We start from the raw sequence: 16077 nt of genomic DNA, 5'->3' as shown, positions 1-16077 counted from the left end.
ACTTATTAATGAAAAATTGCTTTATTTTTCGCTGAGGACCCGAAACCGTGCCGTGTCGTAAAGTTTTACTAATGGCACTTGTATCATAAAGTACTATTATCACTACTACTCAACGATTCTCAAAACCATCTATTTTTTTATTAACGCTATTATCCGCACGAACTTTTGATAATGATAGGATGAATAGTTTAAAAAAACAGAAACTTTCTGAATTTTGAATTTTAGTTTAAAAAAATTTAAGTTTAAATATATTTTTTTTTTAGCTTTTTTCCTTTTTTATTTACAATCTGTCGTTTTACATAAAAGGGACAATAAGTAAATAGAGTACAGCGAGTTTTCATAAGTAATCGGGAGTCAGAACGGTGGGCCAATACACACCGGTCTGTCTTTAGTTTAAATATATGATCATATACTTCATTTAAATTATTCACAATAGTAGTTGACAATAGTTATGTCCTTTTTCATATATTACTTAACAGTATAGATTCATACGTATCAGTTATTTTAAAATGTTGAGCATTATAAATATTAAGTATATATGCATCAAATTGAAAAATGAAATAATGAGCTTTGTGGATCCAATATTCGTTGTATAAGAAATAAAAAACGACGTTGGCAGCTCTTTAGAATAATTATGTAATATACAAGAATAACACACTTCTATATGTTTTAACATGCATCGGTTTGTCATGAAGATATAAAGTTTTATAAAAATAAACTACTCGCGTATAGCAAAATGGCACATATCAATTGATCCTGTAATGATTTATAAGTATTACGAATAAAATGCACTATTTATCGGAAACTTGACATAATTCGTACTAGCATTTATAAATTAAAACTTATATCAACTGGAATTAAAAAATTAAACTAACACATAAATTGACTCAACAATTCGTCGATTTTTATATTTTCAATCATTTCATCTTGCATAAGTGATTCTGCTAATTCGATATCTTCTAGATCAACGTCAACTTGTTCTATATAACTCAAATCGTTAAATATGAGTGTCAATTCATCTGCGTTTGTTGATGTATCGTTTCCTAAGTTAGAAATGGTCTTCAATCCATGTCTTTTCAAAAATCCCATTAACCAGTCACGTCCTGCCATATAATCTTTTTTCCAGTTGGTCGGTAAATTTAGTCCAAGAGCAGTGGCATATTCATAAGCTAATCTACGAATTTTCACAGATGATAATCGGGATTGTACTCTCAATGACTTTTTGACGTGCTGAGCTAAATTGGACTCTTGTACCATTGAAAACACCTGAAAAGTATATTGAAATTTGTTTACGCATTGAATATTATTTTTATTATACAGGTAAAACAATTTTACATTTGTCACAAACGTCATAAAGTAGTGGACAAGTAATCGGAAGAAAAATAAAAAATGTTCAAAGCCCTTTCAAATTCTTTTTAATTCATTGTTTTATTACGAAAAGGTTTTCTAGAGAACTGTGCTGTTTTGTTGCTATGTTTCCGCTAATACTATGAAACGTATATATAATATAAATAAAGTACATACCGCTCTCGGTCTGCAATATCCAATAGTGATTTCATTTTCTGGAATTTCTTTTTGAGATTTAATATTCATTTGAGCGCAATATCTACTCAAACTACTCAAGGGAATACCAAATTCCGCAGCAGCATGGCGCATAGTGCACCCTTCGAATTTTACTTGCTTCATGGCAAGCACTATAATATTCCGAGGCGTGGAGACCCGATTTGTTTTTCTTTTATACGATCTAACCATTTTATTATGCCACTTGCGCCCGCAAAAAAAATCGAAGTCGTTGTTTTCCGAAAACTTTTTTTAAAACTTTTTTTTTTCAATTTATACATCAAATGCGGGGATTTTAACGTTTTTTCCTCCCGCGAGTGTCCACGCTACTGCTCACAACTGAAACTCTTTTACTCATTATCACTAGAGCTCGAGCTTGTACTAAACATTTTTTGTATAAGAAGTACCTGCTTGGAGCTTATGCCGTGTACTAACGAAACATGTCATCCCTACCATGTATACGACAGTGCTGAGGTAACAACATCACCTACATCCTAGAAAATCAACAAGTCTATCTTTTTATTGTAAAAACGTGCCTCGCCATTAGCACAATGGTGTGTATATCTATTTATACCGGTATTACGAACGAAACGTTAATGAAAAAATGAAATACCGCCGCTGCAATAATCAGTACGTATCTTGCATCTGAATGGCATGACAAAACACTCACACGGTTGAATATTATTATGTACGCGACTTTTCCCACGAGCTATTTGCGTTCCACTTGTATGTTGCATATGCGGCTCACGCTTGCTTTCTAATTCTGCCTTCATTATTACGCAGAAATAAGTCACAAAGTAATAAATGAATAGGTTTTTTTTTGCCTTCTTGTCCAGAGTCAACAGGTGGCAGAAGGATTCATGAAATTTGTAATTTATTCATCTTTTCAAACTTGTCAATGCGCAAATGTCATAACAATAAATAAGTTGCTGATTTTGTTGACTGTTTCTAAGTTGAAAACACTAAAGCATTTGTCCTTTTGTTATCGGTCATTCTCAATTTCAGAAAAATGTTTAACAAATGTAAATGATATTACAAAAAAGATTATTTCCGTCCATACTTTATAATTTTGTACTATTACATGACCGTTTGAAAAAAAGTAAACTCTGAATCAACTAATAGGTTCAAGAATACGCGCTTGTTGGGTGTGTCAACAGAACATTGAACGACTTCAAATACTTCAAATCTCTATTTAATCACAAATAATTTTAAATTAGCAATTTCATTTATTTATTGATTTTGCGTTACAATTGAAATGTAATTAACTTTTCCGTGAAATTGAAACTTTTTGAGATGTTATATACATCGCGTATTTATTTGTGTCTGGCGCTTTTTTTGTATAATTCTTCGGGTGTACAATTTATTTCGTACTTTCAGAAAATGTATTTTTTCAATCGAATTTATTTACTAGTAATTTTTGTTGAGAACCACGATAACAGAATAAAAATATTAATATCCAAAACATAAAAGAAATTCAAGAATAATCTGTAACGATAAAGTTTTAAGCTCAATTGGTAACTATTAGGCTTTGATATCTGCTATTGGTAAAAATTTATGATTTTGTTTGATAAGCTGAACATTAGAGATTTTTAACGTGTACCATTTTTCGTATTAGCCTCATTTTACTCATTCTAAATTTCATGATTTTTATAAACTTACCGTTTGGTTAATAGACACAAAGACACAATTTATATAATCTTTTCTTTTTGTGTTTAAATGTGGCATACAATTAAGAAAGTGCTCATTTCTTACGATAGATGTCTCTTGCAGAGCAACAAAGCAGCATCGGTACTACCAAGGCTATGTGTAAAAATCCATAAATTTTAGTTTTACATTTGCTCATTTATTTTAAAATGTTACATTACCTATGAAAATTTTTATATTATCGATGAATGTTTTTTTCTTTACTCAAAATTTTGTTGCATTGAAATTTTCTGCAGATGTCTTTGGCTGTAAGCCTAAAAATGTTTGTACTAAAAAGTTTTTCAATTTCTATTGAAAATGCTTCAAAATCGTATATACTGAAACTAGGTCGAAACATGCTCGAAAATGAAGAAATCTGTAAAACTGAATATTGATCTATGATTGAGTACTTTCTATAATTTCCAAAATTGTAGGCTTCGTATCAGCAAGGTAATATTAGATCTAAATTGTAAAAGTTTTTCGTTCTCTAAAAAAATGACCTATATGTAAAATTTCAAACATATCTGACCAGAATGTTGCAAGTGAAATATAAAAGGTATGAAATATTTTCTTCATTGGGCGTGAGCCTATTGTATCAACTACGAACCGCTACAGTACTAAAGTGGAATTGTGTCTATGTTTTCTGGATACAATTCATATTTATCGTGCCGTTATAACGGGGTCAACTCTCAAAAATCATTCGAAACGAGAGCTCACTTGCTGGAAATTTAAAAGAGAGCAGATCGGAGCTGAAAAAATAACTCAATATTAAGTAGCTACTAAAATATACTAATATTGATAATTATGTACTCGAGTTCGTCACATTTAGTTCAAAATAACGCAGAAAATTTGAAAAAAAATGTTTTCTTCTCATTTCTGAGATGGCCTCCACCATAATAATTGAAACATTTATTTTATATTAATATAAAAAAATGTATAAAATTGTAGATCGTAAGAATTAATTGCGTTAGACGCAATAAATGCTTAAAAAAATTAAGAGTAAACATTCAAATTAAAAAAAAAAAGTCATCCATGTTCACATTGTTACTATTACATCTATTTGAATATTGATTCCTTCTGTTCTACGCATTACTCTTAGCCAAAATCATTTATAATGAAATAAATAAAAATCTATATTATTGCTAAGTTAAGCTTTCAACAGGTTTTTATATTGAAAAATAAAATCGATATTAATTTTTGATAATTTTGACAGGGTATGAATTAATGAAATGATAAAAAATATCTTTTTACACAAGTTTGCCAATTTAGAGCTCAAGAAGAGTGAAAGTTGCACAGTTATGACTATGAAATCACTTTCCACATAAGTTGCATACAGTTTCTTTTTACAATAGTCTGTAGAAAGTAAAATGTAAATTTCTCATGCATGGGAAAATTCTACATAGAGCAGTAGTATAATGTGAAATAAGTTATTGAGTAAAAATATATCATATACATTTAGTATGTGTACAGTTATGATTCTTCGCTTCCTCTCTTCATGCTGTATTTTGCTATAATTGAAGCAATTTTTCATAAAAGACCGAAAAATGATTTTTTACGAAAATAACGGGAATGATTCCAAAAATATATACTGTATGAGTATGAAGATAAAAACTACATGAAAAAGTATGTTCCTACGGTGTAAGTCACATGATTCAGCGTAATTAGTAAAAATATTTTTTATAGCTCAATCGAAATATCTATTTGGACAGAATAGACCATGAAACAGACACTTACCATTAAATAATAAGCATATAGACACGAGAGGTAATTTATTCGATTAGTATATTATCAGTTTCAATTATTAAACTCGAATCAGACTAATAATATGTCAAATTTTAGAAGTTATTTCGCGGAAGTAGATCAAATATCAACGACGATATAGTTACGTGATAATATAACGCCGAAGAAAACTAGGACAAACGTGTAAGCGTAGTTTTTCGTTAATTTTTTTCGATGATTTTTACGTATCTCAACGATACCTTTTGAAAGATGTATCGTGGCGAAAACATGAAAAAGGTATAAAGCACAGTCGGTGCACTGCAGTTGCGTGTACAATTTTTTTATTTTCATAAAATTTATTTGAAACATTTTCAAACGGATCTTTGTAATCATGCTATGTAGCGTTTAGTTTCGTACCCTCCCCGCCTGTTCTCTCTCTCTCTTTCTGCCACTTTTTTACGCACACAGTCGCATGATCGCGCAGGCATGTACACATTCATATTCGCGTACTCATGGTTGGTACACGCACACATCGAGGCAGGCTACGTGGATGTGCACGAGTGTGCGTGCGTATTCTCATCTATACACGTAAATAAATACCTACATACCCTGCGCAGAAAATAAAGTGGGACAAACTCGTAACGACGTCGACGACGACGACGACGACGTAGCGTCGGGCGTCGAACGGCAACGGCAACGACGACGAGGCTCGCGCGAGCAGTTCGGAGCAGCAGCAGCGGCAGTGCTGCGCACAAAGCTGGGAGAAGCGCAGGCGCTGTCGCGAGCTAACGCGCAGCGCAGCAGCAGCAGCAGCAGCAGAGCAGAGCAAAGCAGCAGCAGCTCTGCAGAGTAGAGTCTCTCAATGTGAGTCAAGGACGACACGTGTGCGCGCGCGCCTCGACCTACATAAACTATTACCGACTGCCTGGCTTGTGTGTACTGTACGTGTACACCGCGCCGCCACCGCCTCATGCTGCTGCTGCTGCTGCTGCGCTATGCCGAGCTGCGAGCGAGCCGAGCTCTCTGGGCTGGTGCTTCCTGCTACCGACCGTCCGACCGACCGACCGACGGACGGACGGACCGATATATATCTACACCTAGCATGAGCTCATGCTGGAAAACAAACGAAAGACTCGGAGCTAGAGGCCTCACTCCAACATTATCTGTCACATAACTCTATTCTCTCGCCAGCGCATACACAACACACGTTTATTAGTATACACGCAGAGAGAACCACTGTGTGTAATACCCATTCTCGGCGCAGCCACCATTTTCTATATAGCTATATATGCGATTTTACGATTCTAAGCAACATTGCTGTGCTCGAAGCTTCGAATGATTGTCGTGCGGCTGAAGGTCTCGTAATTCATAAAAATCCCAGCTCCGCTCGTTGCAGTTTTTTATTCAGCTTTTTTTCCTCCACATTTCTATTGCAATTGAAGCACTCGCGACCTTTAATGTGCGCGAGCTGCATTGATAGTGATTCTATGCGATGAGAGACCAGCTATGCAATTGTCTACTACGTTGAGATACGCAGAAAAATAATTATTTAACGTTGAATTTACGTTGACTCAAAGTTTTGCTGCATTTGAAAGAGACAAATTCAAAGGGAGTTCCAAGTAGTGAAATTAATTCACGATTTGATGTCAAATAGAGCGTGAAATTCGGAGCTAGTGAGCAGCAAAATTTGCGTTTTTCATCCGAGGCAAGTGTATTTATTTTTCACGGAGCAAGGCCATTGCGAAATATCATGGAAAAATGACAAAACTCTCTCGCTCGACGGATAGAAGATGAAGAAAAAAAAAAAGAATCAGAGTCTCGATTTCGTAAAGCAAAATTGTCTACGTAGCGCCGACTCTCCATGCGTATACGCGCGCCCGATGAAAGTGAGAAAACGTTACCTTCTTTAGCGAAATAAATAGTTCAAGCTGGTGAAAGTTAAGAACCGGCCTTTCATATACACATACATCCAATCGTATTTAAATTTTATACTGTTAATTCTCTCATTTCTTTGACGCGTCAACCAAGTAACAGTATTTTTTTTTAATAGAAATTTATTCTTCGTTGCGAAAGAAGAGAGATTTTTTTCTATCGCATCTTAGAAGGCTCTGTTGTTCAACGAAGAAGAAGAAGAAGCAAAAAAGAAAAAATCGCAAGTGAGGCCATTTTTTTGTCGTATAGTATCAGCGATTAGAATTCTGAAAATCTATACTGATATCTTTTACATTGTACATGCGCAATGAGGCACAGTTCGTCGGCAGTTGTAGAGAAGTGTCCTAGTAACGCGGGTAAGCGAAAAATCAATAAAAGAGAAGTAGGTCGCAATGTTGCAGATTTGGCGATTCCTACGTTTCGTTTCGTGAAATTTTACGCGCGACGCGCATCGCTGTGGAGTAAAAAAATTTTTTTTCACGCGCTCGACAGGCGAAAATTTCAAAGAGGCGCAAGAAAATGAAATTATTAGATGTCTAATGAATTAGCCTGAGACCCGTGCGTAATGCGTATGTGTCGTTAAACTAACATTCAAGGGACCCAGTCGCTGTTCGTTGGCACGAGAGATGGGAGAATCACTAGATAAGATACCTTTGTGCAAAGATATAAAAAAAAAGTATATCGCGACGCTTGTCGGGCTGCAGCACGCACTGCCTATGAATGCCGTGAATTCGTATTAACACGAAGCGTTTATCATTTCTCCTTTGCTGGTATACGTGACTTTTTTTTGACAAAATGAAAAAACCATCAAGGTGTATCTCCCAATTCATAATAAAATTTTTCCAATTGTGTGTATAGTACGCGCCACGTTGTCGATGTATGTATAATAATATATATATATATCGACGTTTGTACGTTTATGTATGTGTGTGTGTGTGTGTTTTATCCACACTCCCATTCTGTCCAATACGAGTGGTATATCCACGTTATATGTGCCGTAGGTGGGTATGGGTCTGTGCCTTGTGTGTAATAAGTAGCGCGTTTTAACACAAAGCACAGCCAGTAGGTGTTCAACCACCGGATCGTCTACATCGTGCTCCGAAGTCTCTCTCGCAGTTGTCGCACAGTTACTCTCACACGCTAGCACGCCCTGATATCGGCGGCGCAGCGCAATATATATATCGTGCAGCATACACACACTCACAGTCATCGTTGTCGTCGTCGTCATTCGTTGCCATCCAGCGCGCAGAGTCGTATAGTTGTGCCCCACATAGTGTCGCGCTGGAGAGTACAGTAATATCCCCTTCTCCGCGCCACCGAGCTGCTGCTGCTGCTTTTCTGTGGCTCTCTGCGCCGTGCAGCAGTGTGCAGTACTGTACCGTGTGGCGTTGCCTCTCCTTGGTGCGCGACATCGCCTGCGCAACAAAAAGCAGAGGGAGTAGGTAACTGCTGCCGCTCGGTCAAGAGGCTAAGCAGTAAGCATTAACGTCCTCGTTTTTCTCGAACCATCGTCGGAGTTGGTCGCGCGCAGGTCGTGCTTCACGGATCATCGTGTTCGTGCTCAGCTGCTGCTCTGCTCTGCTCTGCTGCTTACACTTCTACTGCTGCTGCTGTTCCTGTTACTGCTGCTGCTGCTGCTGCTACTACTGCTGCTACTACTTCTACTTCTTCTTTTTCGCCACGGAACGATTCAAGATAGTCGCGAGTGTGGTGACAACTCTGCAGAACTCGGATCTTGATCGTCAGGTTCGAATGGAAAATACTTTCATCTGTTACTTTGTCAAAATTCTATTGATTTTTTTTCGTATGTAGTCTTTGTTGTCCAGTGACGTACGGTTAAAAAAAATATCTCTGCGGCCATATTGAATCGGTCTCGCGCTCGCAACTAGGCCAGCCTTTCTTTCGCTCTTTATTCGCGCCGTACGCTCGTTTTCCGCGATCAATAATACGTTGTTTCGATATCTTATCAGCTGGAAATATTCAGCTTTGAACAACGCGCGTCGTGCGCCCTTTACTTTTCCATTGAATTATTTTCGCTGCTCCGAATTTACTGTGTACACCGAGTCGCGCGGGGCTATATCGATTAAACATTTCGCCACTTCCACATTAATTTCTCGGCTTGTACGCGAAACGCAGAAAAAATGTTTGCCAAACCGAGTGGCAAGCTCTAGGCACCGGAAGTGTGTCTCCTTCTCTTTTCGGGCCGCTTTCCAGATGGAAAGAGAAAGGCAATACTCTATCTACAACTCCACCGACTGAGCTGATCAGAACTCGCGCTTAGGACCGTTCTCAAGATGGCCGAGGCGCGCGCAACCATTGCTGCTGCTGCTGTTGCTGCTGCTGCTGCTGCTGCTGCTACTGCTAATGCTCTAGTGTGGGTACCCGCTAAATGTGACGCAACCATCACGTGACCCGATCGTGCTGGTACTCTCTCGTTGTGTGTTGCCCTGTTGGCGATTCATTCGCATTTCGTGTGCGTGATCGTAGATCTCGTATAAAGGCGAGCTAGCAGCAGCGCACGTCGTCGTCGCCCGTCGTCGTCTCGTCATCATCATCATCATCGTCATCGTCATCGTCGTTGTACTCTCTGTGTGTTCAATTTTTCATTTTCACAATGCGAAAATGTTATAGCTGTTCTATCGTTTGGCCAGTGGGGGTGAGAAACTGACTTAGACTCGTAAATTTCATTGAAGGCCAGTCAGTCTTTTTCTCTCTCCTATTGGCTCTACGAGAATTATTCAACGATATCATCACGAACACACACGAATGAAGCTCATTTTTATATTTATAATATTGATGTGCCTATGCTAAGCGTCGTCGTGTCTACACACTTTACTCCAAAACCAGACTTAGCAGTGAAAATTTGTGTTCCCTTTGACCGTTTTCTTATGAGAAAATTCTTTCATGCAATTTTTCTCATTCGAAATTTCAAATGACAGGCTTTGGGTTCATGGTCGACACTGCGGCGAGTTTGACTGGTTGTTCGACCATATATATGATATATACACACGACTAACTTTCTGTATTTACAGCATTTTCCATGTAAAATTTTATGGTGTCTTTTCTTATGAATTTCCTTTTTATAATGTAATACCCATGTTAAAATATGACTTTCTTATTGTTATGCTCTATGTTTGAATATTTAGATGTGCCATCTTATGAAATTATTTATGTGCATTCTGTCTTTCTATCTACTTATAAAATATTTTTAAATGCTTGGTTCATAATTTTTGGAATTCTTTAAATTTTTAACATAAACATTATGTATTCATCGTCAATAAAATTGTGCAGCATACATCAAATGTCTCCATTCACTCGTTTTCTTTTTTTCCGACGAGAAAAAAAAGCTCTTTTTACCTCCTTTCTCTTTTGCATGAAAGTATATTAATCATCATACATATACGCAGCATACGAATTTTGCGCATATTAGCACGGAGCGCAAAGAGTACCATGTGTAAGAAAAGAAGCTACGAGAAGTTTTAGGTTAATCCTAGTAGGCTCTCTACGATATGTAGAAGTAGAATGTTCCTTTCATTTGGCCTCGCATGCGCGCAACGAGTATACGTTGTTATATACGTGCATATACGAGAGCGAATGGAATATATGCTCGCCAATGAGACACACACGAACACGTATCAATTTGTACAGTAATACGTGTGTGTGTGCGTGAAACTCGTATTACAACTGCACAGCCAGCCGTGGCAGCATTAGATTTATCATCTAACGTTCGCAGATGGATAGATAAATAGCTAGGCGCAGCGATACCAAAGATGAGCTTGACTGATAGATAAATAAATAGATGAGCTCGCGAGAGGAGAGGTGTATATTATTAATGTTTGCGGCCGCGGAGATGAAGACGATGACGACATGAGTTTGCGCTTTCTAAATTCATATATGACTTTCGTAAGAATTTAAGTAAATGCGCGCGTGCGAGTTTGTTATATGCATACGCCGCGCAAATTCCTACATGAATGTGCAATATTTTTAGTCCAGATCAGTTTTGAATCATAGTTGCAAATAGGGAAAAAAAACGCATTAATTGACGCGTCCTTCGACAGCATCCTCGATTCGATAAATACTTTCGGTGGCAATCTCAAAAACACGGGGTTCAATGAAGTTTCGCAAGCTGCTTGAATTTTCCGTTTGGCTAAAGCTTCTGAAAATATTGAATAGACGTTTTTAAAAACTGAAAATTCATCTCTCCGAGAAACCGTTTTCTACGCGAAATTACTAGTACTCGCGCGTTCGCTGACTTATGCTGCGCTCAAAACTCATACAAATGTCATAGTGTTTCTTGTGATGCGCGGACAGGGCCGGTCTGATTACTTTATTGTTCACTAGCGAAATGAGGCTCACATGAACATGTTGAGCATACATATAAATAAATTGGCCACATAATGTGACAACGTTGTAGCATTGAAAAATTGCAAAACTTAAAGGCTAGCCGAATGCTCAGGCATGATCGAGATTTTTGTTTTTCAAAATTTTATATAATAAAAAAATTCATCCGATATGATCTGCCTCAAATTTATAAATAATTCGTAACTCGTGAAAAAACCAACTTTTCATTATGTTTTCGAGCACATTTTGTGTATTTAGTTTTTCGTTTTCCAATATTTTTGTTCATGACGTGAGATTTGAACTAGCCAATTGAGCTACAAATAGTACTTTAAATAAACCCGTAGGTCAATGAAAATATTCTTGGATTTAAATAGTTCACGAAGCAAAGATGTTATTTGAACAGAACGAGAAATAGCATCGTTTTTCATTAGAAAATTTGAACACTTTCCCAACATAAGGGCGTTGTACTACGCGATATGTAAAAACGTCATCGTCCCCTAAATCTTATTGATCAAGTTATTACATCAAAACTAAAATTTATATTACATAATTCGTATTAAAAATTAAATGGTATGATATTCAAGTGAATGTAAAGTTGACAAGAAGACAAATAAAAAATTTATAACATCCTTGATGAATTACTAGATAATGAATTTAAAAAAAAATAAACATTTATGCATCGAGTTATTTACATAGATTATTACACAAATTTACTTGTAAGATCCTAAAGGAAAAAATAAAATTTAAATGACCGTAGCAAATTATAATTTAATATAAAAAAATAAACATGATTATAGTTTTCACTGTAACTCAATTAACCAAAGCTAGAACAGTACAGATTAAAATTGCAAATAACTTAAATTTCGATCCGCTCTATTGTAAACTTATTTCTAATTAAATGTGAAATGTTAAATCATTGCGTTATTTCACGTGACTTTTTTATTTATTATATTTGGATTTCCCTTCAAACAATAAAAAGTATTGAATATTGAAATAAAATCTAGAATTACACTGGGCATTCAGTTTATTCTGTTGTTACCTACAATGCATTTTCATGTAAATGAAAAACCTCATTTTTCATGTCACCTTGAGTGTCATCCTTCAAGCTATAATTATTTTCAATCTTGAGACTAAAGTATCAGTTTGTTTACAAACGAAGGATTTATAAAACGTGTCGTATAAATGATGAATCTATTTCCACAAATATTTGATTTTATTCTATAAGCTGATGTAGCTCATTTTACGGTCACACCTTATTTGAAAAATAATCTGTAGTATTTTTCACAAAATTACTGCGTCAAAACACTTTGCCTTTCACTGAAAGAAATCTTGGTATTCTAAGAACAGGCTTGAACTCATATGTACTCCATCTAGCCTTTAATATTAATTTTTTAATACCACACAAGCATTTTACGGAACAATAAAAAATTGAAATAATTTCTATGATTGTTTCACATACGTGTTTCTCTACAAAAAACTATAATAACATTCGCGTTCATTTATCTAGATTTTTTCACTTCAATTCTGAAAAACTCCCACGCAAACGTGCAAATAATAAACCAGGGATAACTTTAAAAAAGTGGTTTTCTGATTACGCGAGATACTAAAGTAGTCATGGTACAATGAAAATTTTCAAACCCGCTGTCTGAGATTTCTACTGAATATTTTACAATTATTAGATACTAAGATGCTTCCATTTTATTGTTCTCTGCAGCGTAACTTCTTAGAATAACGTTCAGTGGAAATCTCACAAAAAGTGTTTGGAAATTTTCATTTTACCATGATCCGGTATCTCCTCAAGTCATTAAACAATTTTTTCCCATCGTGTTCCAAAATTTTCCTGAAAAATGTTTCGTGCTTATTATTTAAGCTCTTGGTATCCGTTATTTTAGGTATTCTCGTAATTTATTTGATAAATTGAGAAGTTTCAGAAAGTAGGCTTGCATATTTTAAATTTTATCTTGGCTTGGGAATACACTAAATTTCAATAATAAAATGATACAAATAAGCAAGACTTGACAAACTATCGAAAAAGTATTAAAATTGATACATAATTTGACTTATAGTTAAATTCACTATTTATTCTAAGGCTTATAATGCGAAAAATTTGTGAAATATCGTCATGGTACGAATAAAAATTTTAGGTGTATGATTTTCCTAGATGTTATTTTTTGTACAATGTAAAATATAAAGAACAAAACTCGGAAATGGATGCGCATATTAATTTCAAATGTAACGAATTGACAGAGTGCTCGTTATTTTCTAAAATAAGTGCAGCAAATGCTAAAATGTTCTTGCGGCCGTTGCTACGTGCTGAGTGCAGCTCGTCGTTCGCTTGGGCGTATCGTCGTGCTTATTGTCATGCAGTATCAGCAACGAAAGAAAGTCTTGGTCAGCACAATGAACCAACGATATGGCAAAATTAAAACGCGATGCATTATTTCGCATGTTTGATTACGAAAAAAAAAATTATTCAGTTTGTAAGCTGCTGTAAAAGTGGACACCGACATAATTAAAAGCAACTTCAGAGTTGGCAATTTTCGGATCGGTATAAGTCACGATGTATGCGCAACAAAAATGCCACGATACGAGAAAGAAAATTTTTCATCGTAGCATGCAAGAACTTTTAGGCATGATGAGAGACCGAAGGTTTATTGTTTATTAAAATGTAATGAAAATTACGGCGCTTACTTGCACTGAAAAAATAAGTTCAAATAAGAATGGAAAATATGCTGTATAATAATCATTTAATAGAAAAAAAATCGTTGGCTTTCAAAAAGTTTCGCTTTAGTTCCATACCTATAATGCGGATATAATAATAAAATAACCATGACTTATAATTCATAAAGCTTAGGCGAACGGCTCACGCATTCGGATATAGAGAACAATGCAAAATGTAAATAACGAGGCAGCAGCAGCAGCAGCAGCAGTAGTAGCGTCGGAGAGAAAGAAAGAAAAGTAGAGAAACAGAGTGATAGCAAAGGGAGCATTATAAATGCATAGCATGTGCATCTCGCTACAAGTTGAATTGTGTACGAGGCACACACACACGTACACACACGCACATACACACGCACATACACACACACACACATAAATACACAAGCTGCACACTGCACACTGCGCACACATGCAGAGAGCTAGAGCACGAAGCGCAAAGCTCTATATTGATCGCGATTTATCGCGCTCTATAGGGGGGCGACCTATTTAAAAAGAGCGTAGTAGAGTCTCGTATGTAGGTCAGCAGTTGCGGCTACTGCAGCCCTACTGCGACACTTGTGATTTTCACGTAGTGCACTTGTGCACCGCGCACCGAGCTCGAGCTATATCCCAAAAAACTTTTTCCTCGCTTCTCGCGCAAAGATATTATATATTCTGTGGGCCAATCAACGCTTATGTATGTGGAACGCCAGATTTTTCGGCTTGCTTGTACCATTATTAATTTACTTGACTTTTCTCGCTTATTTTACCTTCGCGCGATTTTTGACATCAAATCGAATTTTTTTCGTTCTCTCGATAATTCGCGTTCGTTAATGTGACGATACTCTCTTTTCTTAGAGATATTTATTCAATTTTTATCAAAACGCTTGTAGAGCATTTCACTCTCTCGTTTGTCACTTGCTTCAGTAACTTCATCTTCGCCTGTTTCAAATCTAAACATCAGCTTAGATTCGTGAATATTCATACTTGAATGGATTTAACAAACATAAGATTCACAAAAAACTAATTCAAATTATTCTAACAGCTGTGCTGTTTCTGAAATTGTTCATAAAAGTTTAAAAATTAGATTGAGTTAAAACAGCTACTAAAAGCTCGAAAGCTCTAAGATGCTGACTTCTATATTTAACAATTTTATTTTCATTTCGATATGTGAAAACTAAAGTTTGTCTCAGTCTAAATATTAATATTCATTTTCAAAGATTAGACATTTATCAAAAAACCTTATGCATAATTTCTCTTTAAATTGACTTTTATTAATTAGAATGCGACATTGATGAAATAGTACATGTTTTTATTACTTTAATTTTACGTTTGACAACAAATAACAGTTCATTGACAGTTTCTATAAGTTTTTATTAATAAAATATGAAATTTCCTCGAAAATGAAATAATCAATGGTACATTTTTTCAAGTTTATACAAATTCAAAGCTACAAACGATTTCCAACCCTTATGCAAATAAAATGAATCTCAAAGTTCATCATTCTTAAGTGATTTTAGAATCCGTAATAAATCTATCCTGTGCGTGAAAAATCATTAATATCACGAATGCTTATTGATTTTATTATTAATATCTCTATTCTTTAACTTCTAAAATCTAACAGTAAATGTCAACCAAATTACGATGAAAATATTTATGTTAAAATCGTAGGTAATACCCAGTTCCTCATTAGTTTGTAAAACAGTTCAGTTTATCATCTTTTTATTTTCGATGCAATTGTAAATGGTTTTTACTTACGAAATATTACCTTCCAATACCATAAAAAGTGAGAGATAAATTTATACATTTTATAAATAACATGAATTTTGTTTAATAATCAAAGTAGTTTTTACTACATTATAGAATAATCTGGATTACCTCAAATATTTTTTATAAGAATAACTAGTGTCAAATTTTTTTCAAACCCTGCGGTTTGAAAAAAATATTTTACACTTGAATGGCAATAAAAAAATCATATGAAATTATCTTTAATTTGACAATGAACTGAAACGTAAATTAAAATAAGTAAGAATAATATCTAAGTGAGTTAGTAGAGTTTGTGCTATATTGCAGATTTTTGTGTATGTCTATGTGATTGCTATTACTGGTGATATTAAATTTTGACAGGTGCTTCATAAATTT

At 35.4% G+C, this 16077-nt stretch overlaps 1 protein-coding gene across 2 annotated transcripts; it reads right to left on the bottom strand.

Moving 5' to 3' along the window:
* Positions 1-286: 286 nt before the first annotated feature.
* On the bottom strand, positions 287-4123 carry LOC106652548. Of its 2 annotated transcripts, none has more exons than XM_023459680.1 (3): positions 3426-4123; positions 1525-3360; positions 287-1266 (listed from the first exon to the last, which is right to left on the bottom strand). In XM_023459680.1, the coding sequence occupies exons 2-3, from the start codon at positions 1750-1752 to the stop codon at positions 871-873; spliced, it is 624 nt and encodes a 207-aa protein (XP_023315448.1). In that variant the 5' UTR covers positions 1753-3360; positions 3426-4123; the 3' UTR covers positions 287-870. The 2 variants fall into 2 exon arrangements, with proteins under 2 accessions (XP_023315448.1, XP_014227043.1); XM_014371557.2 differs by having other exon boundaries at positions 1525-2054; positions 3220-3453.
* Positions 4124-16077: the final 11954 nt, after the last annotated feature.

This window comes from Trichogramma pretiosum, unplaced genomic scaffold (assembly GCF_000599845.2).
Source record: "Trichogramma pretiosum strain Unisexual culture from Peru unplaced genomic scaffold, Tpre_2.0 scaffold32, whole genome shotgun sequence".
In the NCBI taxonomy this organism is placed as follows: Eukaryota; Metazoa; Arthropoda; class Insecta; order Hymenoptera; family Trichogrammatidae; genus Trichogramma; species Trichogramma pretiosum.
This window is presented reverse-complemented; position numbering and strand designations above follow the sequence as displayed.

Excerpts from the sequence above, each read along its gene's own strand:
- LOC106652548 (XM_023459680.1), bottom strand. The coding sequence starts at position 1,752 with ATGGTTAGATCGTATAAAAGAAAAACAAATCGGGTCTCCACGCCTCGG. Across the intron at positions 1,267-1,524 it reads GATATTGCAGACCGAGAGCG|GTGTTTTCAATGGTACAAGA; the intron begins GTATGTACTTTA and ends TATACTTTTCAG.